This window comes from Myotis daubentonii, chromosome 6, assembly GCF_963259705.1.
Source record: "Myotis daubentonii chromosome 6, mMyoDau2.1, whole genome shotgun sequence".
NCBI classification, from domain to species: Eukaryota; Metazoa; Chordata; class Mammalia; order Chiroptera; family Vespertilionidae; genus Myotis; species Myotis daubentonii.
Window position 1 is genome coordinate 97,051,953 of NC_081845.1, and position 25,978 is coordinate 97,077,930.

Consider the following 25,978-nt stretch of genomic DNA (forward strand, 5'->3'; position numbering starts at 1 on the left):
GGGGCAGGGGGGCACCCCCGACACCTGGGTCACTGAGGAAATCCTGGCCCAGAGGTCCTGTTCTCCTCCCCCTCCACGCCCTCCCCTCCCGTGAGCCCCTCCTGCCAGTGCCTGGCATCTCCCCTCCTGGGCATGTGTCTGTGTACCGCTCGGCAGCCTGGGCGGAGCACCGGGCAGAGAAATCAGGCTTCTTGGCCAAGGCCCTGACAAAACAAGGCGATAAGATGCTGGCCTCCCACTATAAACCCCACAAAATAGAACTTCGTGAGGCCTGTGCTCTTCACAGGCCCTGACAGAAACCCCTCACCACCCCCCAAGGAAACTGACCTCCACACCCCTCTTCCTCTCTGAACAACGAGGCCACGGCTAGGCCCAGTGTGGCTTTACCTCTACCCCCAGCGAGGAGCCACCCACCACATTAAACAAGACGCCAGAAGGAGCACCAGCAGAAGTACTTTATTTGGCCGTTTCAATCCACCATGTAGGGCAGAGAACCCCGCCCCCTCACCTGCCCCTCGGAAACCCCGCCTTCCTACCCCAAGACAGTAACAGCAGCACCGTGCTGCCCGAGAGGCAGCGGCCATGGCCCTGGCATGGGGTCTGGCTCCATGTCCACAGGCCCCCAAAGCACTGCCCAAACCCCGCCCTGGCCCGGAGCCCAGGTCAACAGCAGCAGTCACGCCTGGCACTGCACGTCCTCAGGCCCATCGCGCATCCTCCTGGCCAAGCTTTCGCAAGGTGACCCTGGCTCGGCCACACTGGGCAGCACGCCTGGCCCCCAGGCCCGGTTCCGGGAAGGCTTGTCACGGGGAGCAGACCCTCACGTCTCCGGCAGGCGCAGAAGGGTTCCAGAAGTGGTAGAGACACTGCAAGAGAAAGACACAGTTGGTCCAGGCGCGCGGGCCCAAGGTCTGGGGAGAACTCAGAACTCGGCAGGAACATTCCCAGGTTCCGGAGGAGAGGGGAGCTGGGCTTCCCTAGTGAAGGAAACCCACCTCTGCTCTGGGTTGTTGCTCTCACTGCCAGAGGCTGGGGGCAAGACTCACCAGTCCACCAGCTGGGCCCCGATGAGGTCGTGCACATGGTAGGCAAGGCCGAGTCTCACCGAGGCAGGCACCCGCCGGCCCAGGAGCTCCGACAGGAGTAGCTCCCGGTACTTGGCCTTCCGGACCATGCCAAGGACAGCCTGGCGCCCTGGAGAGGTGGACAGGAGCAGGGAGTGAGGCCTGCGGCCAGAGGAGCCACGGAAAGGTGTTCTGGAGGGCTGAGGGCTGAGCTGCAGACAGAATACCTTTAACAAAATACTTAACGAATCTCCCAGCTCCAGGCACAGCCAGCCACCAACTCCCGGCATCTCGGACAGTGAGGACTCCGGCGTTGACCAGCTGCCTAAGCGGGTGGGAAGCCAGGAGAGAGGGGAACCGGCTCTGAGAATCCTCTCCTCACCGCTAATGTTTGGAAACGTGGGCAACCGGGCAAAGGGACCGGACAACAGACACCCTCCTCCCCGCCCCTGCCCAGCAGGTCTCTGGTCCCATTCGCCTACCCAGCTGCCCTCTCGCACGCTCTCTTCCTGCTGCTTGTTTCCTAAAACCAGTCTTGATTCCTCCCTGACCACAAGCCCTGACGCACGCTCAGTCCCACCCGCAGGGGAGACATAAGGGTCTTTTTCCTGTGCCCCTGCCTGACCACAGCTCCTCCCACATCTACTGAGAAGCAGCTCATACAACGCCTTCACAGATACCATGTGCACGGTAGGGGCCGGAGTCGGCCAGCCCGGCACGGACATTTCCCCTCGCCGCGCCTGGCTGCTGCTCTGGGACACGAGTGCTCCAGGGCCCACCACTCGCGCTCTCAGTCTCAGCGTGACGCGCATCAGGCACGTGTGGTGCCTGCCGGGCCTCTGGGTGCATCTCACTAGCCACCCAGGGAGCCTGAACTTAAGGCCGAGGCTCCCGGTGAGACAGGCCTCTCTCTTGGGGGAAGGGTACAAATTTAGATTTTACAAAAAAAAAAAAAAAAAAGTCAACCGTTTGGGCAGGATCCGCAAAAGGAAAAGGGCCAGGCTGGGAGGAGGGAGGCAGGGAGGCGCCAGACGCCGGATGTGATTGGCCCCCCAAGTCTCACGTGATCTCTGTGTCCCTGAAGCCAAAGGTCTGCGTCATTTGGTCCTGCTGGAAGCTAAGGTCCCCACAGGCTGGAAGCACCAAAGCCAGAAACTTCTGCACGGCCCCAGCGTAGGACCGGCCATCGCAGGCCTTGAGGACCTGGAAGCAGGGATGAGAGGCTGGGGGGCGTTTCTCGGCACGTGGGAGGCAGACCCCTCCTGCCCAGTTCGTCCCACCTCAGACCTTTCCTCCCGCTCCTGCCTGGCCCTCCTATTACCACCAACAGAGCCCCGTGCCCTGGGAGGAGTGGAGGTGTGGAGTGGGTAGCCGCCTGCCCCGCGCCCCAGCCACACGCACTCTGGTCCTGTAGTCCTCGGTGAGAACAATCCCGTGGGCGTCCAGGTCGAAGCCCAGCTGGATGACTCTGATCTCCCCCTGCTCCTGAAGTTCTTTCTGTTTCCAGGAAGATGGGGGTGAAAAGAAGGCTACCAGGGTAAGACGCCCTACCATACCCGGGGGACGCTGCCCATACTGGGGAGCTTTTCTCCAAGTGAAGGGAAAACTGTGGGGAGAATCAGGGGAATCACCAAAGAGTATTTTCCAATTGGATACCCACCCTCCCATCCACCCACCTCATCTCTTATGTTAAACGGTCAGTACGTACTTTCTAAGACTAATCATATGGCAGGCACTAAGTACGATAAAATAGTGATTAAGACAGACCCTGCCCAGCTGGTGTGGCTCAATGGTTGAGCATCAACCTATGAACCAGGAGGTCACAGGTTGACTCCCAGTCAGAGAACATGCTCGGGCTGCATGCTCAATCCCCAGTGGGCGGGGGGCGTGCAGGAGGCAGCCAATCATTGATGCTTCTATTTCTCTCTGCTTCTCCCTTCTTCTCTGAAATCAATAAAAATATATGTATATTTTAAAAAGACACAGACCCTGCCCTCAAGGAATTAAGTCTAGACTATGGGCAGAGGAAAGTAGTGAAGAATATGGGATAAAATGTTTAAAACAAATAAAAATCAACCAGGACTAGTGTTTCTAAGAATACAGCAAGAACTAACTCACCTACTGAAAATTAATTAAAATGCTGGATAAAATATTGTTTTTAAAATTGTTAAGCATCAAAGAGCTCACAAGAAAAATACGTCAACAAAAAAATTCATAGAAATAATGGGGCTCTGTGGCCGGTGTGGCTAAGTGGTTAGAGCATCGGCCTGAGCACTGAAGGGTCGCAGGTTCCATTCCTGGTCAAGAGCACATGCCTGCGTTGCAGGATCGATCCCCAGCGGAGGTGACTAATCAATGTGTCTCTCACATCGATGTTTCTCCTTCCCTCCCTCCCTCCCTCCCTTTCACTCTCTCTAAAAATCAATGGGGAAAAAAATATCCTCAGGTGAGGATTAACAACAACAAAGATGTAATTGGAAGATGGAGGGCAAATCTGTCCAGCACAGTCAAAAATAACTGGGCGCACCCTAGCCAGTTTGGCTCAGTGGATAGAGCATCGGCTTGCAGACTGGAGGATCCCAGGCCCAATCCCCAGTAGGGGGCAAGCAGGAGGCAGCTGATCAATGATTCTCATTGTTGATATTTCTCTCTCTCCCTCTCCCTTCCTCTCTGAAATCAATAATGATATATTTTAAATAATAATAATAACTGGGCATAAATAAGTAAATGAACACACAAGGAAACAAAATTCAAAAGAAACAGACAATAGAAACAGACCCCAAAAGACATGTTATCAGGGAATTATCAAAAACAGACTACTAAAAAATCCCTATGTGTATAATGCTTAGATAATAACAGTCAAGACAGAATTTTTTAGCAAGAAATTATATAAACTGACATAATATGTTGAAAAATAACCAAATAGAAATTCTAGAACTGGCAAGTGCAATTAAGGACTCAATGGATGGGTTTAATGTATTAAGGCACAGCTAAATAAAAAGCTACTGGCCTGTAAAACAGATTTTATAAAACTAACAAGGATATAATACAGTCAAAAAGATTGAAAATGCAGACAAGAAGCTGAAAGACGTAAAGGATACAAAGAGAAGGTCCAAGGAGGAATGAAAAGAGATAAGGTAGGGGAAATATGTGAAAAAACAATAACATGTCCACAATCACAAAAGTATATTAATCCAATTTTCATTAACTCATAGAACAGACAAAATAATCAGTGAGGAACTAGAAGACTTCGATTGTAACTCTAGTTACTGAGAAATTAATAACTGAATAATGCATATTCTTTTCAACTACACATACAATATTTAGCAAAACTGACCACATAGCATGAAGCAAGTCTCAACAAGTTTCAAATGGCGAAGATAATATTGTACGCTTTCTGGCCAATATATCACTTAGCCAGAAATAAGTAACAATCCTATATAATAAAGAGGTAATATGAAAATTGACCATCATGCCCTCACACAAGATGGCCGGCAGAGGAGGGCAGTTGGGAGCAACCAGGCTTGCAGGGGAGGGCAGTTGGGAGTGACCACGCCTGCAGGGGAGGGAGGGCAGTTTGGGGGGACCAGGCCTGCAGGGAAGGGCAGTTGGGAGAGACCAGGCCTGCAGGGGAGGGCAGTTAAGGGGGATCAGGCCTGCAGGAGAGGTCAGTTGGGGATGGCCAGGCCTGCAGAGGAGGGAAGCTGGTGGGGGGGGGGGGGGCAGGTCAGCAGGAGAGGGCAGTTGGGGATGACCAGGTCAGCAGGAGAGGGCAGTTAGGGTGACCAGGCCTGCAGGGGAGGGCAGCTGGGGGGGGGGACCAGGTCAGCAGGAGAGGGCAGTTGGGGGTGACCAGGCCTGCAGAGGAGGGCAGTTGGGGGTGACCAGGCCTGCAGAGGAGGGCAGTTGGGGGTGACCAGGCCAGCAGAGGAGGGCAGTTGGGGGGGACCAGGCCAGCAGAGGAGGGCAGTTGGTGGTGACCAGCCCTGCAGGGGAGGGCAGTTGGGGGTGACCAGGCCAGCAGAGGAGGGCAGTTGGGGGGGACCAGGCCAGCAGAGGAGGGCAGTTGGTGGTGACCTGGTCTGCAGGAGAGGGCAGTTAGGGGCGACCAGACCAGCAAGGGAGGGCAGTTGGGGGCAACCGGGCTGGCAAGGAAGGGCAGTTGGGCGTGATCGGGCCAGCAGGGGAGGGTAGTTGGGAGCGACCAGGTCTGCAGGGGAGAGCAATTAGGGGTGACCAGACTGGCAGGGAATGGCAGCTGGGGGTGATCGGGCCAGCAGGAGAGGGCATTTGGGGGCAATCGGGCCAGCAGGGGGGGCATTTAGGCATCGATCAGGCTGGCAGGGGAGTGGTTAGGGGGTAATCAGGCTGGCAGGCAGAAGTGGTTAGGGGCAATCAGGCAGGTGAGCGGTTGGGAGCCAGCAGTCCTAGATTGTAAGAGGGATGTCCCAGATTGAAGAGGGTGCAGGCTGGGCTAGGGACACCTCCCCCCCAGTGCACGAATTTCGTGCCCCAGGCCTCTAGTCCTATATAATAAAAGCCTAATATGCTGAGTGTCCAGTAAACTGGTCAGCCATACAACCAATCAAAGCTTATTATGCTAATGATATGCTAACCACTTGCTATGCTGTGCACTGACCACCAAGGGGCAGATGCTCTGACCTGTAGGTTAGCTTGCTGCCGGGGCCCTCAGAGAGAGACTAAGCAGGCGGCCCCACAAGCCCTGGAGCCCTCGGGGTCCCTCCCTGGTTGGCCCACCTGCACGGGACTCTAGTAAGGTAATAAGAAAACGCTCAGAAATTAAAACATACGTTACTAATCAACCCAATCAAAGGGGAGGAAACACAGGACAAATTAGAAGACATTTTGAAATAAATGATAATGAAAACATATACCAAAACTTGAGAGGATAGATAAATCTCAATACTTAGCGGAAAACTACAGCCTGCCATGCATTTCTTAGAAAAGAGAGAATAAAAGTTAGTGTGTGTGTGTGTGTGTGTGTCTGTGTGTGCGCGCGCGTGGGGGGCGGGGGGAGTAAAACAAACCCACCAGTAGAGGGGAAACAGATGAATGAAGCAGAAACATGCTGAGAAGAGAGCAACAAAGCTAAGTGTGAGTTCTCTGAAAGACATTAACATTGACAAGCCGCTGGAGCGGAGAAACCCCGAAAAGCAGCCAGCCAGTAGTAAGACAGGCCGTGTTCCCGATTCTACAACGTCATGAGGCGGCAAACGTTTATGCCGGGGAATTCCCGAGCTCCGCGCTCCCCCTGGGCGCCTGGCTCGCTCCCCGCCCGGCGTGCTGACCGGGGCCGCCGCGCCCTCACCAGCTGCCGGTCCGCCGCCGTCCGGTCCGGCACCAGGCTGTACACCTGGCTCCGCAGCGCGATGGGCGGCAGCGCGTCCTCGAACAGGCCCCGCGGGAACAGCCGGCCCAGCTCCGCGACCGCCGCGCGCGCCGACCCCGGGCGGGCAGGGCTGCCCGGCGGGGCGCCGCCCCCCAACACCCGGGCGTCAGCCGCGCCCCCCGGGAGCTCGGCCTCGGCGGGCCCGCCGCCGCGCCGCCGCCTCAGACCGAGCGGCTCCGCGCCCGGGCGCGGCCTCTTCCGGCTCATGTCGCGGACCCGGCGCCGCGGCCGCGAACGGAGGCCCCGGCGCCGCGGACGAGCGGCCACCCCGAGCGCGGGCTGGGCCCTCCGCTGGCGCGGAATGATCGCGTCATCGGGCCGGAAACCCGCCGGGTCTCCGCGTTCCTGCGCGGCGTCGGCTCCGCGGTGACCGGGCCTGGGCTCAGCCGCCAGCTCCTGCCCTCCCCGCGGGTGCACCGGGCGGGAGCCCCCCCACCCCCCGCCCCGTGGTTCCAGGCCGGGGCCGGCCGTCGGGAGGCCCGCGCCTTCCCGCCTCCTCTGCAGAAGGGCCGCCCCCGCCTCCCAGCGCCTCATGGAGCCCCGGGGCACCAAGCGGGGAGCTGGGAAGGTAGAAGGAGCCGAACCGCGGAACAAACCCCCGCGCCCCGCGCCCTCGCTGCCCACGGAGCCCGCCCTCTACTCCGGGCCCTTCCCGTTCTACCGGCGCCCGTCCCAGCTGGGCTGCTTCTCCCTGGACGCGCAGCGCCAGTACCACGGCGATGCCCAGGCCTTGCGCTACTACAGCCCACCCACCGCTGGTCAGGGCCCCAACTTCGACCTCCGAGAGGGGTACCCCGACCGGTACCAGCCGCGGGACGAGGAGGTGCGAGAGGGCCTGGACCACCTGCTGCGCTGGCTCCTGGAGCACCGCGGCGGACTGGAGGGGTGAGCGCGGAGACGGAGCAGCGCGGGCGCGCACCGCCCCGGGGGGAGCTCCGGGAGCCATCTGCGCGAGCGCGCGGTGCCCTGCAGCCTCTCCCTCCTCTCAGGGGTCCCGGCTGGCTGGCAGGGGCCATCGTGACGTGGCGGGGACACCTGACAAAACTGCTGACGACACCGTACGAGCGGCAGGAGGGCTGGCAGCTGGCGGCCTCCAGGTTCCAGGGGACGCTGTACCTGAGTGAGGTGGAGACGCCGGCTGCTCGCGCGCAGAGGCTCGCCCGGCCGCCGCTCCTCCGCGAGCTGATGTACATGGGGTACAAGTTCGAGCAGTACATGTGTGCAGGTGAGCGTTGCCCCTGCTCTGCAGGCCCCCCGCTCCCCCAGAGACTGCGAGCCCCCACCCTGTTGCTGCTTCTCTCTGTACAGACAAACCTGGAGGCTCCCCCGACCCCTCTGGGGAGGTTAACACCAACGTGGCCTTCTGCTCTGTGCTACGCAGCCGCCTGGGAAGCCACCCTCTGCTCTTCTCGGGGGAGGTGGACTGCACAGACCCCCAGGCCCCATCCCCGCAGCCCCCCACCTGCTATGTGGAGCTGAAGACCTCCAAGGAGATGCACAGCCCTGGCCAATGGAGGAGCTTCTACAGGTTTAGGAGGGGTGGGCGGGCCAGGGCCGAGAGCGGACAGCTGGGGCAGGGACTTGGGGGAAGAGGAGGGGGCGCCCCGCTGAGGCCCGTCTTTCTTTACAGACACAAGCTCCTGAAATGGTGGGCTCAGTCATTCCTCCTGGGAGTCCCCAATGTTGTCGCTGGCTTCCGCAACCCGGAGGGCTTCGTCTGTTCCCTCAAGACCTTTCCCACCATGCAGATGTTTGAGCACGTCAGGGTAAGGCGGTGGTACCTGAACCCCCACGCCAAGACCCCAGGCCCCGTGTCCAGGGCCCTAGTGTGTCCCTCTCCCGCCCTCACTCGTTTCTGCCGCCTCCTCGGCCCTCTCCAGAATGACCGTGACGGCTGGAGCCCTTCCGTGTGCATGAACTTCTGTGCCGCCTTCCTCAGCTTTGCCCAGAACACAGTCGTGCAGGACGACCCCAGGTGAGGCCTTCCGCTCTGCCCTCCCCTCTGCGTCCCGGGAGCCTGGCCTCCAGCCCTCAGCTGCTGACTCCGTCTTCCCCTCAGGCTTGTCCACCTCTTCTCCTGGGAGCCTGGCGGCCCAGTCACCGTGTCTGTACATCGGGACACACCCCATGTCTTCCTGCCCACATGGTACGTGGAAGCCATGACTCAGGAGCTCCCGTCGCCCCCCCAAGACACCGTCCCCTAAGGACCTATACTTCAGGGGGGCTGGTCCTGTCTCTGTGCAGTTAAAGGCAGATTTCTAGGTGGTTCTCCCTGCTGTGTCTTTGAGCTGTCACCCTGCCCAGCACCTCAGTACACACAGGCGGTTTGCTGTTTTATTATTCCCCATGGGGCCATTCACTGCGTGTAGAGGCTAGCTGCAAAGACGATGTCCCTCCGCAGCAGGGTAGCTGCCGTCTCCATCTTGGCACCCAGCACAGGCTCGCCGACCAGGCGGGCCGCCCCTCGCAGTGAGCGACACATCTCGGCCAGGCGCTGGATGCAGCGGACCACCAGGCCCTCGGGCGTCCCCGAGAGCCCTGCCAACTCCGAGAAGGGCTGTGGGGGAAGCCGGGTGGGGACTAAATTTGATAGACCTGGGCAGGCTCTCCCCAACCTTCTGCAAAACCCCAAATCCAGTTACTCACCATGCCCCGGGCCCACTCGTACACAACCCCGACCAGCCCGAAATTCAGCTCCCCTACAAATTCTTCCACTGTCTGGTTCAGGCCACAGGCCACCTGGACCTCACCAATCCGCTTGGCCACCGCGCGGACACGTTCCACTCCCTGCAGGTGGGGAAGGACAGGTTAAGACCCCCTTCCTGCTCCAGGACTAGGGAGGCTCAGATCAAGGAAGAAGCCATTCCAGCTCTTCGGGGCACGTACAGGGTTGGAGAGGTCACGGGGGACCCTGGGGGTGGGGCCTGGGAATGCTGCAGCCTGGGGAGGGGGGGCCCAATACCTGTTTGAGGGTACTTGGGAGCTGCTCCCCAGTGTCCCCGGGGCTCTGGCAGACCAGGCCGGAGAGCAGGGCTGCTATCTCCTCCGGCCGCAGGGCACTCAGAGCGTTGTCGAACATGAGCTCGGTGAGGAGCAGCTCATGGCTGCTCATGGCACAAGCCACGCGCCCCGCCAGCTTCACCGTGCCCGCCTCGTCTACATAGCCCAGAGTTCGGAGCACCTGGACGGAAGATGGCGGGTGTCGGGAGCCTGCTGTTCTCCCTCACTAGCCCCCCACACTGCTCTCACCTCTACTCGCTGGTGGTACTCGGGGAGCAGCAGCAGCGACTGGTCTGACAGCAGGAAGCGCAGCCGCTCTATCTCCTTCTGTAGCTGCCTTCGCTCCTGCAGCTTCAGGTACTGTGGAGAGCCACAGCAGGGCGGGTCAGCTCTCCCTCGCCCTCCACGGGGCTTGAGGACCAGGGCTGACATGGGGGTGGGCAGCCTACAGGGGACCAGAGAGAAAAGGCTTAAAGCTGGCATCCAGGGCCCTACCTGGGCAGGGAAACGGGGGCTGTGCACGCACTGAGCCCCCCGGATCAACTCCTCTAGCTTCCGGGCCCGGAGTCCTCCCTCAACCACTGACACATCCTTAAGCTGCAAGTCGTTGACAGGGTCAAGGGTAGGGGGTCCTGTCGGGTGGGCCTGAGCCAGGCGCAGCAATTCCTGGGCAGCAGTGGTCACAGCAGCGAGGGGAGGGTCCTTCCTGAGGAAGGAGCAGGTCCTGAGATGGGCTGCGGGCCTCCCAGCCCTGCCTCCCACTCCCCCCACGTGGTCCCTCCCCGGGAAAGGGGCCTCCCCAGCATCGGACTTGAATTTCAGCTGCTGCCTCCTGCTGAAGTCTTCCAAGATCTTCTCCCCGTTCACCCGGAGCACTTTGGTGGTGATGGCAGCCACGTCTCCGGGCTGGAGCTTGGCCACAGTGTGGTCACAGGGCCCTGTGAAAAGGGACGAGCAGGGTCAGACCTCGCCCCGAACCCAGGTGCCCTGCCTTCACTGCCCTTAGGGACCTGGGCATCTGCCCCTCTCACCTTCAGGCAGGAACAGTTTGAATCCCACCAGGTCCTCTGGGTAGGGCACACCTGGGGAGGCCGAGCGCCTCTCCTGTGGGTCCTCAGACACGGGTTTATCACACAAGACCAGAGTGGTGAATGCCCTGCTGGTGGAGTTCGAGGAGACCTAGGGGCGGGGAGGCCGGGACAGGGAATGAGAGGAGTGGACAAGGTCGAGAGCAGGTCCCACCTCAGGCAGGGATCCCGGAGCAGCCGCACAGAGCCCACCAATGCAGACCACGTCAAGCAGGCGGGTTGGGGAGCGGGGGAGGGCAGAGGGCACGAAGTGGTGGTGATGGGAGGAGAGGAAGGCAAGAGGGAAGATGAGGGCACTGCCGAGTGTAACCTGCTCCTCCCTCGGGCCCAGATCCCCGGCATCACCTGCAGGATCACACCCAGTGCGTTGTGATGCTCCTGAGTCTTCACAACCACCACCCTCCCGGCCGAGAGGGACTTCAGCCCGTTGACAGACTCCATGACACGTCGCTGAGGAGCGGGGATGTGCACACGGATGAAGGAGGCAGTCAGGGATGCAGGGACCAGTTCCCGGGCGCCCAGAGTGCCGCCCTGTCTTCCCCTCCTCCGTCTGCCCGCACCCCCGCTGACCTGGATCAAGCTGCGGGTCTCTGTCAGCTCCTCTCCCCAGCTGTAATACTCGGGCAGGTCCACCAGTTGGCCAGTCAGGTCAGGCTCCTCCAAGGCCCCCAGCTTCTTGGTTAATTCAGCCAGAGCCTGTTCTTGGGCCTGGGCAGAAGCAAGGGCAGGTGTGAAATGAGTCTCCAGGCTCAGTCGGCTACATCCCCGCCTGCAGCCCGCTGGCCTCCGCATGCCCACCTATCCCCAGCCTGGCTTCCCTCGTCCAATGTCTAGGCCAGGGTGCTGGTCACCCGACCCCTCACCTTGCTGTCCTTGCGGGACGGAAACTCGGAGAAGCTCCTCTTCATCATGTCCTCCACCCTGAGGGCGTCCACCCGCAGCAGGTTGAGGATCATGGTGTACGTGAGGCGGAACTGAGACTGCAGCTGCGATGGTTTACCCTGCAGGGGGCGGGGAGAACAGGCTGGGCCCGCTGCTCCCCAGCCATCCCTCTGCGGACCACCCTAGACAAGCTGCCCACTCACCGCTTCTGCCAAATAAGGGAGCAGCACTGATGGAGTCACAGGGCCCTGCTAGCGCCGCACTCAGTGCGGGATAGAGCGAGACCAGGTCTCGCCCTGGGATCTGCTCGCTCCCACGGGGCTTCCCGGGCAGAGGAAATAGACAGAAAGGAGAGGGCAAGGGCCGGAGAGGCAGCCGCGGGCGGGCTGGGCCTGTGCCTCACCGTCATCATGCGGTGCAGGTCCACCATCTCGGGCACGCGGCCCTTGCAGAGCAGGATGACGGTGCCCGTGGGGTCCAGGCCCCTGCGGCCCGCGCGGCCCGCCATCTGCACGTACTCCCCGGGGAGCAGGTCCCGGAAGGCGTTGCCGTCGTGCTTTCGCATGGAGTCAAACACCACCGTTCGGGCCGGCATGTTGACACCCATGGCAAAGGTCTCTGTGGCGAACAAGACCTGGGACACGGGAAGAAAGATCAGCACAGGCCACGCAGCCACCCCCCGCCTCACTAGCAAGGCCATGTAGGCAGCTGGCGTGGTCCAGGTGGTTAACTCAGGAGCCCACTCCACTCAGGGCAAATGGATAGAGCGGGGACGACCACTTCCCTCATTCATTTACTTGGCTATTCCTTTCTTGGTGCCCCCACATCCCACCCCCCACTGTCAGTCATCCGATGTCTAATGAGTATCGTTTTGTGTGAATGTGTTCTTATACGTTGTCTTATGTGCATGTAATTTGCAATTCACATTGAAAGCAGTTGTGTATCTCCTGCGTCCTTACTTCTTTTCCTCCACATGGTGTTTTCAGCACCCACTTTCCCTGTGGTTATACCTAACCCCTCGCTTCCAACTGCGGCAGGACAGCGGGGAGCATCCCTCCGGTTACCCGGCTGCTCTCCCCAGGGGGCAGGGACCGATCCCTGCCAGACTAGCCAACAAAGAAAGAGCAGACCTGTTTCCCCCTGGCCCGGGTGAGGACTTCCTGTGGCTTATATTCAGGAATGGAATTGGGTCAGAGTATGTTATACCTGCTCTGGCCTAAGGAAAGCCAGGTACGCTCCGGACTGGCCGCCCTGTGCGAAGGGTCCTAGAGGCCTATGCAGGCAGACCTCGCTCGGTTGCAATTCGCAGATACTGCGCGGCCATCACCATGGGGGCAAGACCCTCCAGCGAAAAGGTTACAATTCACTGAAGGCTCAGAAGATGGGGAGCATTTGTAGCACTATTCTCTAAAGTACGCACGTTGTTTTTAGACATAACGCTTTGTACACTTAACAGAGTTCAGTATGGTGTCGGCATAACTTTTAAGTGCACCGAGAAGCCAAAAAACCCGTGTGACTCGCCATAATGCGACACTACGGCGGCCTGGGACCCAGCCCGCAATGTGCCCGAGGTCTGCCTGCGGCTGTGGCAGCTTTTGGCACTAGCCAGTTCCCTAAGTTTCACCATCTAATCACTGAACTCTTATCTCGTGAGTTTCAATCTGCATTTTTCTGATGACAGCGTCTATGCTTGCTAGCTTTTGGGGTTTCTCTTCCGAACGCATCCCCGTTTAAGATGAGGACCCTAAGGTCCGGGAGATGAGGAAGCTGCCGCAGGGCCGCAGGGAGGGGCGGTGTGCACCTTGACCAGGCCGCGGCTGAAGAGCATCTCCACAATTTCCTTGAGAATGGGCAGGATGCCGCTGTGGTGCACGCCCAGGCCTCGGTGCAGGAGCTCCGACATGTGCAGCACCTGCGGGGACCGAGACCGTGGTCAGGGAGGGGCGTCGAGCACCCAGCCCACCGGCCTCCGAGCCCAGGGCCCTCACACCTGGGGCAGCTGCCGGTCAGAGCCGCGGAGGCGAGCAAGGCAGCGCTGCAGGAAGAGGTGAATCTCGCTCTTCTCTGAGCTCGTGGTGAGGTCCAGGGAGGTGAGGCCCGAAGCCTGCTCGTCACAGCGGCCCCGGGAGAAGGTGAACACCACCACGGGCAGCTGCGCACGGGTGCGGAGGGAGGCCAGGAGGGACAGGTACACACCGCGGTCCTGGGGAAGGGGGTGCAAAGGCACAGGTGGAGTCACCGGTGGGGGGAGAGAAGGAAGTGTCAGCGGGGGCAGCGCTCACAGCGCAAGTCCGATGCCCCGGGGGACGAAGGAAGAGGCAGGTGGTGAAAGGTCTGGAGCCTGCTGGTCCTCACCTGTGCAGGCCCCCCCTGATGCGTGGGCTGCTTGGCCCCAAAGGTCTGGGCGTGTTTGCTCATCCTCTCCTTCTTGGCCTCCACTGCTGCATAGTACCTGGGTGTGCGGAGGACGGCCATCAGTCCCGCCCGCAGGGCCCAGCGCTGACCGCCCCCCCCCCCACTTACCCCTTTGTGTGGAAGGTGCCTCGCGAGTCCAGCAACAGGAAGAGCTCCCCCTGGGTCTTGGGGCTGTTCCCCGTGAAGAGATAATGCTCCAGCGGCACGGGGCGGGCGGCAGTGCTGACCACGTAGATCTGGCGGCGCTTCAGTCGTCTGAGCGGGAAGGAAACAGGTCGGGTGGGGGGTGGGAAGGAGCAGCCCACATCCCCACCCACTTTCCGCCTCTGGCCTCCCCCAGTCTTTTCTGGGAGCTGGACTGGGAGGCTGTCCCCGTCATCGTATCTCTCAACATTCAAAGTGGTCTGGGCCCAAGTGGGCCATGTTCCCCAGACCCACCCCAGCCCCCTCTCCCGCCACGGTCTGGCCACGCTCCCTGCTGTGGCAGTCCTCGCCCCCACCCCCAACCAAGGGAGGACCACAGCCCCTTCGCCCAGCACCCGGGACACACATCTCACCCAATCCAGTCAGCAAACTCAAGGGCGTTGGGGACAGTGGCACTCAGAAGGATGATGGAGACATGGTCAGGGAGCATGATGAGCACCTCCTCCCACACGACCCCGCGCTGGGCAGAAAGGGAAGACAAGTCACGGGCAGCTCAGAGGGGCTGTCCTGCTCCTCCGCTTCCACTGGAGGGCAAAGGCAGAGAGGTTGCAGGGTGTGTGGCGGGGGCTGCTGAGCTGGCCCCACAGGAAAGAACTGCTGGTCTGGGCCCCACGGGCCTCCTGCTCCTTACCTCCGCGTCGTTGATGTAGTGAACCTCATCGAAGATGACCCACTCCAGGTCCCGGATGACGTCTGAGCCGCTGTACAGCATGGAGCTGGGGGAGACCGCAGGCTGACTCCCCAGTGGCTCCTGTCTCTACCAACCCAGCCAACAGCTCCAGAGCAGCCTCGCCTTCCTGAGCCAAACCCACCCGTGCTGAGTGCCCATCTCTCACCGAAGGATCTCTGTCGTCATGATGAGGCAGGAGGCCTCTGGGTGCAGCTGGACGTCCCCCGTAAGCAGCCCCACGTCCCCGAATGTGTTTCGGAAGTCTCGGAACTTCTGGTTACTCAGAGCCTTGATAGGGGAAGTGTAGATGGTGCTGGAAGAGGGTGAGGTTCGCCAGTCACTCCACACAGACTGCCGTCAGCACCTCGCCCACCCTGAGCCCTCCCAGCAGCATGCCGCAGCGCTCAGGCGCCCCCCTTTCTTCACCCAAACAGCCCTCATTCTCCTTCATGACGTGATCCCAGAAAAATTCTGTCCCTCGACCCCTTCCTGAACTAAATGCATGCAGGTCATGCTTCTAAACTCTCTCCCCACACCTTCTCGTTTCCTCCCAGGCCCGTCTCCATTCCTCCCCCAACTCTCCCATCTAAAAGATGAAGTAAAGCCAGGCTGGCGTGGCCCAGTGGTTGAGCACTGACCTGTGAACCAGGAGGTCATGTTTTGATTCCCAGTCGGGCACATGCCCGGGTTGCAGGCTCAACCCCAGGGTGGAGCATGTAGGAAGCAGCTGATCAATGATTCTCTCTCATCACTGATGTTCCTATCTCTCTCTCTCTCTCTCTCTCTCTCTCTCTCTCTCTCTCTCTCTCTCCCCTTTCCTCTCAGAAACCAATAAAAATGTGTTTTTAAATAATGAATAAAAGATGAAGTAAGGACATGGGAAGAGAGGAGCTTTAGAAAGGACGCGGGAGAAAGCAGGGATGGCTGAGGAAGGGAAGGTGGTACCGCGTCATGTGCTTCTGGGCAAGGGCAATGGCGTATTCGGCCACAACCGTCTTCCCTGCAGATGTGTGAGCCGCCACAAACACCGAGTCGTGCCGTTCCAGGTGCAGGATGGCCTGTTTCTGGAACACATCAGGCTCAAATGGCCACTGTGGGGGAGAGAACTAGATGAGGGCTAAGGAAGGGGGAGGGGCCTTCCTACCTCTGGCTCCTGGGGCACGCAGGGCAGAAGGCCAGAGTGAGCGAGGCTGGGACTGAGGTCCAAGACCGGCCCGGAAGGCGTCTGGCCTCTGGCGAGGAGAGCGGACAAGGCAGGGGCGGGGAGGGGGCGGGGAGACGTGAGGCCTGGGCCACACTACCTGGAAGGCTGGCTGGGGAACGAGGCGGTAGAAGTCACCAACGGGGGAGGTGACATCCACAGGAATGGCCCACTGCTCCTGAGGGAGGGGCTTGGGGGGCTCTGAAGGGGACACAACTGTGGACGCTTCCTGGAAAAGTAAGGGGTGGGAGCGATAAAGATACAGCCAGAAAGCTCCCCATGACCACTCCTCCCAAAAGATGCTCCAGTCCCTCCCTCCCTTAGATCCAAGCCAGCCAGCCCACCTCCCGGGGCCAAGGCCCCCTTCTTTCCCGCTTCAACCGCCCAGAAGCACCCACCTTCAACACTAGGTCCTCCAAGCTGCTTGCTCTGGCCACGGGAGCACTGCAGGGAGAGGCTGGAACAGTGTCTCCTCTGGTACCTCCTGGCTGTCCCACTGCCTCCCTCTCGTCTTCGTCGCCCCCACCCAGATCCAGGGGCTCTAGCAGACGGCTGAGGCTGAGCAACCCAGGCGCTGGAGCTGGGTGATCTGAGGAGCCAGGCAAAAAGGGAGACCCAGTCCGTCCATCTCCGTTCTACAGGAGAAGGGCACCACTTCTACACGCCCATCCCAGAACTCACCCTTTGGTGCAAAGTCCACACCTCTCTTGAAGCCAGGTGGAACGGTAAGGAGGTCTGCAGGGCAGGGACAGAGCGCGTCAGGACCACTGCGCACTCCCGAGCAAGTCACACGTCACACAGACTAAAGAATGCCATGCACAGCACGGGCGTTGTAGCGGGGGACAGCTGTAATAGTTTTCCAACACGTGACCGTAACATTTGTTACGGAAGGGGGACCTTTTCCTAACTTGATCAAAGGCACGGAAGGGCTAGCAGCAGCCCAGTGCTAGGCCTGGGCCCCTTGTCCTCAGGGCCCGGACTTGGAGCCCTGCCTCCCAAGGGTGCAGCCTGGCACCACCTCACCTTTCTCAAAGTCTATCTCCTCCTCAGCCTCCTCCCGGGTGCTCAGCTCTGTGAGGGTGGGCTCATCCATTCCACCTGGGGAGAGGTTGGACACGAGGAGTCATGAGGGGGGATATGGGAACCCTTCCCTGGAGACTGAGGGCTCCCTCCCCTTCAATCTCATTCCCACAACAGTTACCTGGCCAGAAAGGGTACTGTGTTGGATTCCCCCACAAGGACTGGGAGATGGGCCCTGGTGGCCGGCGAAGAGATAAGGAGGTGGTGGCCGACAGGTCTGTATTCTCCAGCAGGACCTGAGGTGCGCGAGCAGAGCCGAGGCTGAGCTTGCCTCCGACCCGCCTTCCCCAGCCCCGCTGCTCGTGGCCCCTGAGCCCTTACCTCCTTGAAGCCCAGTATCTGGCCCGTGGTTGGCTGTCTCTGGGCTTGCAGGTCGGAGGGGACTGGGGCCCCCAGGACAGTAAGGAGAGACCAAGGATCCATCTTCCTCTGCCACTTTCTAGAGAGAGAAGTAGCTTTCAAGTCTTCTTTCTCCTCTGTCTCAGCTCCCTCCATGGGCCCACCTCCCTCGGCCAGGCCCCTCCGACGCCCACCGAGCTGAGTGCTCCAGGCCATGCAGAGGCAGCCAGGCTGGCGACGACAGGAACCGCTGCTCGGCTTCGTGCTGCAGATCTGGGGCACAGGGAGGGAGGCCGTGGGGAAGCTGGGGCCAGGCGAGATGAGAGACAGGGATGGGACTGGTGTTAGAGCAGAAACGGCAGATGACCCAGACAGACTAGGACCATCAAAGTGAAGCCATGTTTCCCAAAGGCTGTGACACTTTCAGGGACAAAGGGCCTGCTGGTTAATAGTACAGATTTCAGAAGCTGGGGCTGGACCCAGGAATCTGTGTTCTTTAAAAGCTGCCCCCCTGATTATGAGGCACCTGAAACTTGAGAATCACCAGCTTTAGGGAAAAGGGCCCAGACCGAAAGATGAAGCGTGGGCTGGCATCTCAGCCACCAAGTGCTTGGAGACAGAAGGGCCTGCACGAGGACAGACACACTGGAAAGCGCAGTTGGGGAGCTAAGACACCCCCGGAGCGCCCCGCTGGTCCTCGAGGGGCCCCCACCCGGAGCAGCACTAGGCTGGAGTCTGCCCTGCACCAGGCCGGCCCGATGGCAGGCGTCGACAGAAAAGCGGGTCATGCTCGTCCTACTGTGAGGAAAGGGTTTTGAGCCCAGTGCGGGTCAAGGGTTAGGGTCATAAGTCACTCACCGTGCTCTCCGGAGCCCCCGGCACATTCCGCAGCGCCCAGCGCCCAGTGCATCCCAGCTCCACAGCCCGAAGAGGCAGGTCCAGGGGGTCCGGGGGAGGCAGCACTACGGGAGGAAGATCAGAGGTCAGGGGTCAAGGGTAGATTCCTGTCTACTCCTTCGTTCCACCCCCGCCCGCTCACCGAGTCGCTCCGTCTCCATCATCTGGGAGCCACAGCAGCTGCCCCGCAGCCGGAAGTGCAGCGAGGAGCGGCGGTAAGCCCCGCCCCCGAGAGGGCGGAAGTGAAGGCGACTTCCGCCACCCACCGGCCGAGTGCCTGCGAGGGGCCGCCGGCTCCGGCTCCGGGAAGGCCGGGCGGAAGTGCCTGCGAGGCGGCTGCCGTGGGTGCCGCGCTCCCGCCCCTCGTACGTCATCGCTCCGAGCCGGCGACCGTGCCCGCGGGCCGCCGCCCGAGACCGCGGCTGGGCTGACGCGCCACAGGTAAGGCGCCCTCCGCACCCTGCGCCCTTTTCCGAGGTCCTTCCTCCTTCCCTTTTCCGATGTGCCGAGGGCGCTGCGCGGGTTCCGCCGCCGCCTCTGCAGCTGGGACCCCGCGGTGGCCATGCTGACCCGTAGGGTAGGGGGGCTCTGGCGCCAGCGTCTCGGCGACGGAGGGTGCTTGTCCCGGTCCTCGCGGTGCCGCTGGGCTGCTGTCCGTGATTCCTAGCGAGGCGGGGTGCGGGCCCGAGCCTAAGCCGGGGCTGGGAGAGGCGACCCCAGGAGTCAGCAGGCCTGGGCGGTGCCGGTGGAGAAAGATGTCTTGGCCCCGCCCCTGAACCAGGAGCCACCATGTTGGTGATACCCCCCGGACTGAGCGAGGAGGAGGAGGCTCTGCAGAAGAAATTCAACAAACTGAAGAAAAAGGTGAGGGGTGTGGCGGGCCGCCGCGGTGTGGCGCGGAGCGGCCGGTCTGTCCTGTCCGCCGGCCCTGGAGCTAGCTGCCTCCCTTCCCCGCGGCTTTCATCCTGCAGCTGGCGCTCCCCAGTGTGGCTTTCCCGTTCCGATGGTCTCGCTGATGCCCCTAACCTATCCGAAATAAAGCCAGCATCTTCCTCCGAGCCTAACCTCGGTCCGTTTCTCCATCTTCCAAATACGGACCGACCACATTCCTCTGAGTGTTTGGAGCCACACATTTCAGCTCTGCCGTGGCCGGTTAGAACATCGTCCTGACACGCAAGGTTGCAGGTTCAGCCCCCGTCAGGGCACAGACAAGAATCATCAGTAAGGGGAGCAGCACACCAGTGTTTCTCTCAAATCAATTTTTTTAAATCTCATCTCTGACTTTTCCATTTGCATAGCCAAACAGTTGCTGTCTTTTTTAATGCCCTATATAATAAAAGCCTAATATGCTAAGTGTCCAGTCAGCCGTTCAGCCAATCAAAGCATAATATGCTAATGATCTGCTAAGGCCGCTAAGCCACTCACTATGACATGGACTGACCACCAGGAGGCAGACTCTCGACCCGTCAACCAGTTACTATGATGTGCACTGACCACCAGGGGGCAGATGCTCTGACCGGTAGGTTAACACATTGTTTGCGGGTAGCTTTTATCTCACGCTAACAGGTGGCGCGGGCCATTTTTGCAGTTGAATAGATTGATTACCGTGATACCTGGAAGTACATACATAATTCACCACTGTATGTGTTAGAGACCCAAATTTTGTCCTTTGGAATTCGTATATCTGCATGTTAGCATCCCTTTAGAGCAATAAAAAAGTATAAAAATAAACGTATTTATACGTTACCCGCATTCTACCGCTAGTCTATAAAAAAGTATTAATACGTGTCCCGCGCTCTACTACCAGTCAACGTAAAACGTATAAATACGTTTCCCGCATACAATGTGTTAACTTGCTGCTGGGGTCCAGCTGATCTGGACTGAGCGAGATGGGCCGGACACGCCCTGGAGCCCTCCCACGGTCCCTCCCCAGCTGGCCAACCTCTCGCGTCCCTCCCGGGCCGGGCCCCAGTCGTGCACCAGTGGGGTCCCTCGGCCTGGCCTGCACCCTCTCGCAATCTGGGACCCCTCGGGGTCTGTCGGAGAGCCAGTTTCGGCCCGATCCTGCAGGCCAGCCGAGGGACCCCACTGGTGTACGAATTCATGTACTGGGCCTCTAGAACATATACATATATATTTTTTTTAATTTCAGAGAGGAAGGGAGAGAGAAGTGGGGACATCAGTGATGAGAGGGAATCATTGATCTGTTACCTCCTGCACACCCCCTACTGGGGATTGAGCCAGCAACCTGGGCATGTGCCCTGACTGAGAATAGAATCATGACCTCCAGGTTCATAGGTCAGTGCCCAACCACTGAGCCACACCAGCCAGGCTCCTTGATTCTTTCTTGAAAATAATTTCTCCCATTTCTTTTTTCCTGCATATTCCATAAATCATCAGGTCTTTGCTGATGTTCACATAGACTGTTGTAATGGTCTCTAAACATGTTTCGTAGTGTGTGTTTTTAACAGTTTTCTTCACTCTTATTAAAATGATCCATTGGGAACACAAGACTGTCCTTTTTCTCAGAATCCTTAAGTAGTTTCACATTGTGGAATAAAATCTTTTTTTAAAAAAATATATTTTATTGATTTTTTACAGAGAGGAAGGGAGAGGAATAGAGAGTTAGAAACATCAATCAGCTGCCTCCTGCACACCCCTCAACGGGGATGTGCCCGCAACCAAGGTACATGCCCTTGACTGGGATCGAACCTTGTGGAATAAAATCTTAAGTTGGTATCCCTTTTTTTCATAAAATAGAACTATTCACTAGTCCCAAAACATGCATTCCCAAAGCCTTCTTATATCTGCATTTTTTCCACACTGTTTTCTTTGTGTAAAATGCTCTTTTTCTCCATCTCTGTTGTACAGATTTTACCCAGGGTCCATTAGACATCAGAAAATTTTACTTGCTCTCGAGCAGTTTGCATCTCTAATAAACATTCTTGACAACTTAGTCCAGACATTCTATTTTTCAGATTGTAAGCTTCTTGCACAGGAGGAACTATGTCTCATACTTTTGCATGTCCCTGCTATAAAGTAATGAAAGGCGTGTTCTTGTTAAGTACGCAGAAGATGGGTGGGTGAAGCCCCCAAGAAAGGCATGTAGGCCTATGCCAGTGGTCGGCAAACAGGGGCTCGCGAGCCACATGCGGCTCTTTGGCCCCTTGAGTGTGGCTCTTCCACAAAATACCACGTGCGGGCACGCACGTACAGTGCGATTGAAACTTCGTGGCCCATGCGCAGAAATCGGTTTTCGGCCTGGGCGAGTCTATTTTGAAGAAGTGCTGTTGATATTTGGCTCTGCTGACTAATGAGTTTGCCGACCACTGGCCTATGCTTACTTGCAGCTCATACCCGGGAGGTCTGGTCCATGATTGAATTCCTCGTCTTCACCTTCAGAAACTTGATGCTTTGGGAAGTCACTGGATACCGTGGTTTGGGTGGTTAGGTGTCGCTGGCACGGCAGGTGGTCTCGGGCTGCCTCAGCGAGCCTCTCCAGGAGCACCATTGGCGTTGTTTTCTTTGAGAAAGGGGGCGCCTGGAGTGATGTGGCAGGGGCCTTGGGAAAGGACCTGGTCAGGGTGGCCCTCACCAACTCCTCTGTGCTCATTCTTATTCCCAGAAAAAGGCATTGCTGGCTCTGAAGAAGCAAAGTAGCAGCAGCATAGCCAGCCAAGGCGGCGTGAAACGCTGTGAGTGACGGGAAACGGGAGCGCAGGGCTGGCTTTTCTCCCTCCTGGCTGCCATAACGCCTCTTTCCCTCCCCACTCCAGCTCTGTCAGAGCAGCCCGTGGTGGACACAGCCACCGCAACGGAGCAGGCAAAGCAGCTGGTGAAGTCGGGAGCCATCAGTGCCATCAAGGCTGAGACCAAGAACTCGGGCTTCAAGCGTTCTCGAACCCTAGAGGGAAAGTTAAAAGTAAGCACAAGCAGAAAGCTAGTCCAGGGACCCTTAACTCGGGGGGCATCCCTCCACGCTGGAATGGAGGCAGGTTGAGGGGAAAAGGAACGCCTGCTCGATCCTGGGCAAGTGGTCTGCCACTCCGAGCGAGGACAGCGGGTGACTCCTGAGTTCTGCACTTGGCACAGTCTGGCTCCAGTCCATGTGTGAGAGCTCTTGGCTTGTGTTGTTCTCAGGAGGTGAACCGGCTGAAATGTTAGCAGGCTCAAGAAATGTTGAGATACACTAAGTACTTTACGGGTATGTTAGGGTCACTTATTTTGAAATACCACATAATCAAATAGGAAAAGTACAGCCCTGACCAGTTTGGCTCAGTGGATAGAGCATCGGCCTGCCGACTGAAGGGTCCCAGGTTCGATTCCGGTCAAGGGCATGTGCCTTGGTTGAGGGCACGTTCCCAGTAGGGGGTGTGCAGGAGGCAGCTGATCGATGTTTCTAACTCTCTATCCCCCTCCCTTGCTCTCTGTAAAAAATCAATGAAATATATTTTTTAAAAAAGAAAGAAAAGTACAAAGGAATTAAAAGGAAAAAAGGCCAGCAGAGGCGAGAAGCGGGGAGGGAAGAGGAATCCCCTCCTCTGTCCCATGGTTGGCCGCCTCCTGCGCCCACTCTGAGGTAGGTCTCTACCACCTTCCAGGACCCTGAGAAGGGGCCGGCCCCCACCTTCCAGCCGTTCCAGAGGAGCGTATCTGCCGATGACGACCTGCAGGAGGTAACGGCTCCCACTCCTGTCCCTGAGGGACCCACTGCCTGAAACTAGGGGGCCTCCTCTCTGAAACGTGGTCTCCTTTTCAGTCGTCCAGACGCCCCCAGAGGAAGTCTCTGTACGAGAGGTGAGCCAGTTAGAAACAGGACTGGGGTCCGGTGGGAAGGGGGGGCTGCCTGGTCCTTGGGAGGTGTGGGGCTGCAGGGTCTTGAAAGACAAGGTAAAGGCCCCCTTTGATCCTCACTGTCTGCTCCCCTAGCTTTGTTTCCTCCAGTGACCGGCTTCGGGACCTGGGGCCCGATGGGGAGGAGGCAGAGGGCCCAGGGGCTGGTGACGGCCCTCCGCGAAGCTTTGAATGGGGCTACGAAGAACGTGGTAACGCCCGCTCCTCAGTCTCCCCTCCCCGAAGCCGCAGCCGGGACCGCAGTCGTGAGCGGAACCGGGACAGAGAACGGGACCGGGACCGAGAACGGGACCGGGACCGAGACCGGGACCGAGACCGGGACCGGGAGCGAGACCGGGACCGAGACCGGGACCGAGAGGGCCCTTTCCGCAGTGAGTGGGCGTGGCTAGTGGGGAAAGTGGCCTCAGCGAGGATTGAGGTGGCTCCAGCTCACGCGGGGGGTGACACAGGGTCCGTCTGTGATCCCACAGGGTCGGACTCGTTCCCTGAACGCCGGGCCCCTCGGAAGGGGAACACTCTCTACGTGTACGGGGAGGACATGACGCCCACCCTCCTCCGTGGGGCCTTCTCCCCCTTTGGAAACATCATTGACCTCTCCATGGACCCGCCCAGAAAGTAAGGAGGACGTGGGGTGTGCGGCCTCGGCCAGCCCGTCCCCGCAGCCTGGAGCATCGGGCTCGGCTGCATTAAGAAGAGCCCGCGTCCCTCTACTGACCCTGTCTCCTCTCATCCAGCTGTGCCTTCGTCACCTATGAGAAGATGGAGTCGGCAGATCAGGCCGTTGCTGAGGTGGGACTTCCCAGATCCGTTCCTCCCACCCTCCTGCCATCCTCGTGTTTTCTCTAAAGTACTGAGAGCCGGAGGCCATCATTTCCTCCTGAGAGCCCCTCCCCACTCACAGCAAACCTATGTCCTCAGATCCCGGCTCAGGCCACTGCTAGGATGGCAGCCCGTGGAAACTCTCCTTTGGTTTGTCTGTCATGTTTCCCCATCCTCTGCCCTCCCTCTCTGCCCCAGCTCAACGGGACGCAGGTGGAGTCCGTGCAGCTCAAGGTCAGCATTGCCCGCAAACAGCCCATGCTGGATGCCGCCACTGGCAAGTCTGTGTGGGGCTCCCTCGGTAAGAACGAGGTTCTTCCTCATCCTGCCCCACCGCTCACCCCTTCTTCTGGTTCCCCTGCATGTCCTGGGTTCCCTGGAGGCCTGGGTGTGTGGGGCACTGTGGGGATGGGAAGGAGAGTGGTCAGGCCCTCTGTCAGTTGGAAGTAGGAGAAGGAAGAGAAAATGGTTGAAAATAACTGTAACTGGAGCAGGGTCAGGTTCATGAGGAAGATGAGCAGCTCGTGGCCTTGTTCATTTTGAGGTGAAGTGTAGTTGGTTTTGGAATAGGAACTGGAACTCAGGCACGAGGTGAGAAACGAAGACAGATTGTCACCTGTATCTCGGGGTGGCTACAAAATGATAGTCTCATTGGGGAGACTGACTTCTGGAGGAAAAAATGGCCCAGGACTGGGCTTGGGTAATATTCAGAGAATGTGGTGGAAGCAGGGCTCTGTTCCCCGTGCCCCGCTCGTCCCAGCCCTCCTGACATGTTAGGCCTGGGTTGATGCAGCAACGGAGACAGCAGGAAGGGTCAGGGCCATTGAAGCCAGAGGCCACCCGCTTTGAGAAAGGGCATGTCAGCATTGCCGGAGTACAGAGACCCCAAAGACTGGGAGCTGCTGCCGGGGGATCACTAGCTCCAGAGTGGCGGGGATGGAATCCTTGGCGATGGGGTGAGGAGAGGGACACACTGGGAACACGGAGGAACAAGGAAAGGAAGGAAAGCTCGAGGCTCAAGGGAGAATGCTCTGGCCACAGCTACCCCCAGAGTGAGTTCTGCCAGGCGAGTAGCACTTCTCATTTTAGCAGAAATAGATTTTCCTGGCAAAGGAGTGGGGCAGAACAGGGGTTCAGAGCAAGAGTGACCTTCCAGATGAAAGGAAGGCTCAGAAAAGACCAGCATGTCAGCAGAGGGCTATAGAGATTTTCTCATTTTTAACTTTTTTTTATTTATTTTATTTTTATTTTTAACTTTTTAAAAAATATTAATTTCATAGAGGAAGGGAGAGGGAGAGTGATGGAAACATCAATGATGAGAGAATCACTGATTGGCTGCCTCCTGCACGTCTTGCACTGGAGATGGAGCCCGCAGCCCAGGCCTGTGCCCTGACCAGGAACCAAACTGTGACCTGGTTCATAGGTCAGCGCTCAGCCACTGAGCACACTGGGCCAGGATAGTTTTAATTTTTGATGTATTGACTCAGAGCTGTAGTAAGCACCATTCAGATGTGTCAATAATAACATTGGCTGTTTTTCTAAGAACCAACCATTTGTTAACAGTATCCCCCTGTGGTAACAGCATACCGCTCACTGCTTGCTGGGGTGTTGTGATGGTTTGGCAGCCACTGGGGGAGCCAGGCCGTCCCGGCCACCGGAGGGCAGCATAGAACAGCTTCCAGGAACCAGAGGCCAGGAGTGGGGTCAGACTCCGTGTGGGGTCTCACCAATGCTCTCCTTCAGGCCTTAACTAATCCTTTCCTCCCTCCCTAGCCGTCCAGAACAGTCCTAAGGGCTGCCATCGGGACAAAAGGACCCAGATTGTCTACAATGACGATGTCTACAAGGAAAACCTTGTGGATGGCTTCTAGGTGGCGGAGCTGAACTGCTTGTGCCCCGCCTGCCCGACACTGGTCTCAGTAAAGCACTGAGGTGGAAGCTCACACATCTCCCTCAGCCTCTGGTTTCTCAGCACGGGATTGGGTTGAGCCTTTTACAACGGCCGTTAGATTGGATCTCATTTGTGGCAAGATGGCCAGTGCGCCTTCCCCACTC

At 58.6% G+C, this 25,978-nt stretch overlaps 4 protein-coding genes across 12 annotated transcripts; 2 read left to right on the forward strand and 2 right to left on the reverse strand.

Annotated features, from left to right (window-relative positions):
• Positions 1-441: 441 nt before the first annotated feature.
• STK19 (serine/threonine kinase 19) lies at positions 442-7,008 on the reverse strand. 5 transcript variants are annotated; one of them, XR_009453567.1, is made up of 6 exons: positions 6,394-7,008; positions 2,466-2,561; positions 2,128-2,267; positions 1,311-1,389; positions 1,047-1,194; positions 442-866 (listed from the first exon to the last, which is right to left on the reverse strand). XR_009453567.1 is itself a non-coding variant. In XM_059702390.1 (6 exons), exons 1-6 carry the CDS (start codon positions 7,006-7,008, stop codon positions 821-823), a joined length of 1,143 nt encoding a protein of 380 aa, XP_059558373.1. In that variant the 3' UTR covers positions 442-820. The 5 variants fall into 5 exon arrangements, 3 of the variants coding, with proteins under 3 accessions (XP_059558373.1, XP_059558375.1, XP_059558374.1); XM_059702390.1 differs by having other exon boundaries at positions 1,292-1,389; XR_009453568.1 differs by lacking the exon at positions 2,128-2,267 and having other exon boundaries at positions 1,292-1,389; positions 6,345-7,008.
• DXO (decapping exoribonuclease) lies at positions 7,007-19,114 on the forward strand. Its single transcript, XM_059702389.1, is given in 8 exon segments — positions 7,007-7,359; positions 7,464-7,699; positions 7,783-8,002; positions 8,105-8,240; positions 8,355-8,449; positions 8,534-8,654; positions 8,656-18,691; positions 19,032-19,114. Coding segments are annotated over 7 exon segments (1,242 nt in total). The 3' UTR covers positions 8,737-18,691; positions 19,032-19,114.
• SKIC2 (SKI2 subunit of superkiller complex) lies at positions 8,815-19,041 on the reverse strand. Of its 4 annotated transcripts, XM_059702324.1 has the most exons (28): positions 18,393-19,041; positions 18,212-18,315; positions 17,548-17,657; positions 17,336-17,453; positions 17,136-17,250; positions 16,958-17,032; positions 16,616-16,669; positions 16,333-16,523; positions 16,035-16,163; positions 15,679-15,824; positions 14,900-15,046; positions 14,695-14,779; positions 14,417-14,523; positions 13,968-14,114; positions 13,800-13,896; positions 13,435-13,647; positions 13,246-13,356; positions 11,848-12,078; positions 11,426-11,563; positions 11,133-11,270; positions 10,908-11,012; positions 10,506-10,653; positions 10,286-10,412; positions 9,970-10,180; positions 9,724-9,834; positions 9,437-9,655; positions 9,121-9,261; positions 8,815-9,031 (listed from the first exon to the last, which is right to left on the reverse strand). In XM_059702324.1, the coding sequence occupies exons 1-28, from the start codon at positions 19,039-19,041 to the stop codon at positions 8,831-8,833; spliced, it is 4,368 nt and encodes a 1,455-aa protein (XP_059558307.1). In that variant the 3' UTR covers positions 8,815-8,830. The 4 variants fall into 4 exon arrangements, with proteins under 4 accessions (XP_059558307.1, XP_059558306.1, XP_059558305.1 ...); XM_059702323.1 differs by having other exon boundaries at positions 9,970-10,412; XM_059702322.1 differs by having other exon boundaries at positions 10,908-11,270.
• NELFE (negative elongation factor complex member E) lies at positions 18,635-25,866 on the forward strand. 2 transcript variants are annotated; one of them, XM_059702394.1, is made up of 11 exons: positions 18,635-18,691; positions 19,032-19,114; positions 21,876-21,945; positions 22,027-22,172; positions 22,852-22,926; positions 23,010-23,047; positions 23,180-23,475; positions 23,575-23,719; positions 23,839-23,893; positions 24,122-24,224; positions 25,697-25,866. In XM_059702394.1, the coding sequence occupies exons 2-11, from the start codon at positions 19,040-19,042 to the stop codon at positions 25,792-25,794; spliced, it is 1,101 nt and encodes a 366-aa protein (XP_059558377.1). In that variant the 5' UTR covers positions 18,635-18,691; positions 19,032-19,039; the 3' UTR covers positions 25,795-25,866. The 2 variants fall into 2 exon arrangements, with proteins under 2 accessions (XP_059558377.1, XP_059558376.1); XM_059702393.1 differs by lacking the exon at positions 18,635-18,691 and having other exon boundaries at positions 18,982-19,114.
• Positions 25,867-25,978: the final 112 nt, after the last annotated feature.

What these genes read in the sequence shown, in the direction of transcription:
- STK19 (XM_059702390.1), bottom strand. Translation starts at nt 7,008, where the DNA reads ATGAGGCGCTGGGAGGCGGGGGCGGCCCTTCTGCAGAGGAGGCGGGAA. An exon ending in CCGAGGACTACAGGACCAGA is followed by an intron (nt 2,268 to 2,465) that starts GTGCGTGTGGCT and finishes CCCTGCTTCCAG; the next exon opens with GTCCTCAAGGCCTGCGATGG. An exon ending in GGGGCCCAGCTGGTGGACTG is followed by an intron (nt 867 to 1,046) that starts GTGAGTCTTGCC and finishes TTTCTCTTGCAG; the next exon opens with TGTCTCTACCACTTCTGGAA.
- NELFE (XM_059702394.1), top strand. Translation starts at nt 19,040, where the DNA reads ATGTTGGTGATACCCCCCGGACTGAGCGAGGAGGAGGAGGCTCTGCAG. An exon ending in CCAAGGCGGCGTGAAACGCT is followed by an intron (nt 21,946 to 22,026) that starts GTGAGTGACGGG and finishes TCCCCACTCCAG; the next exon opens with CTCTGTCAGAGCAGCCCGTG. An exon ending in GTCTGTGTGGGGCTCCCTCG is followed by an intron (nt 24,225 to 25,696) that starts GTAAGAACGAGG and finishes CTCCCTCCCTAG; the next exon opens with CCGTCCAGAACAGTCCTAAG.
- SKIC2 (XM_059702320.1), bottom strand. Translation starts at nt 19,041, where the DNA reads ATGGTGGCTCCTGGTTCAGGGGCGGGGCCAAGACATCTTTCTCCACCG. An exon ending in ACAGTACCCTTTCTGGCCAG is followed by an intron (nt 17,033 to 17,135) that starts GTAACTGTTGTG and finishes ACCTCTCCCCAG; the next exon opens with GTGGAATGGATGAGCCCACC. An exon ending in CACTGGGTGTGATCCTGCAG is followed by an intron (nt 10,654 to 10,907) that starts GTGATGCCGGGG and finishes CCCCGCCCCTAG; the next exon opens with GTCTCCTCGAACTCCACCAG.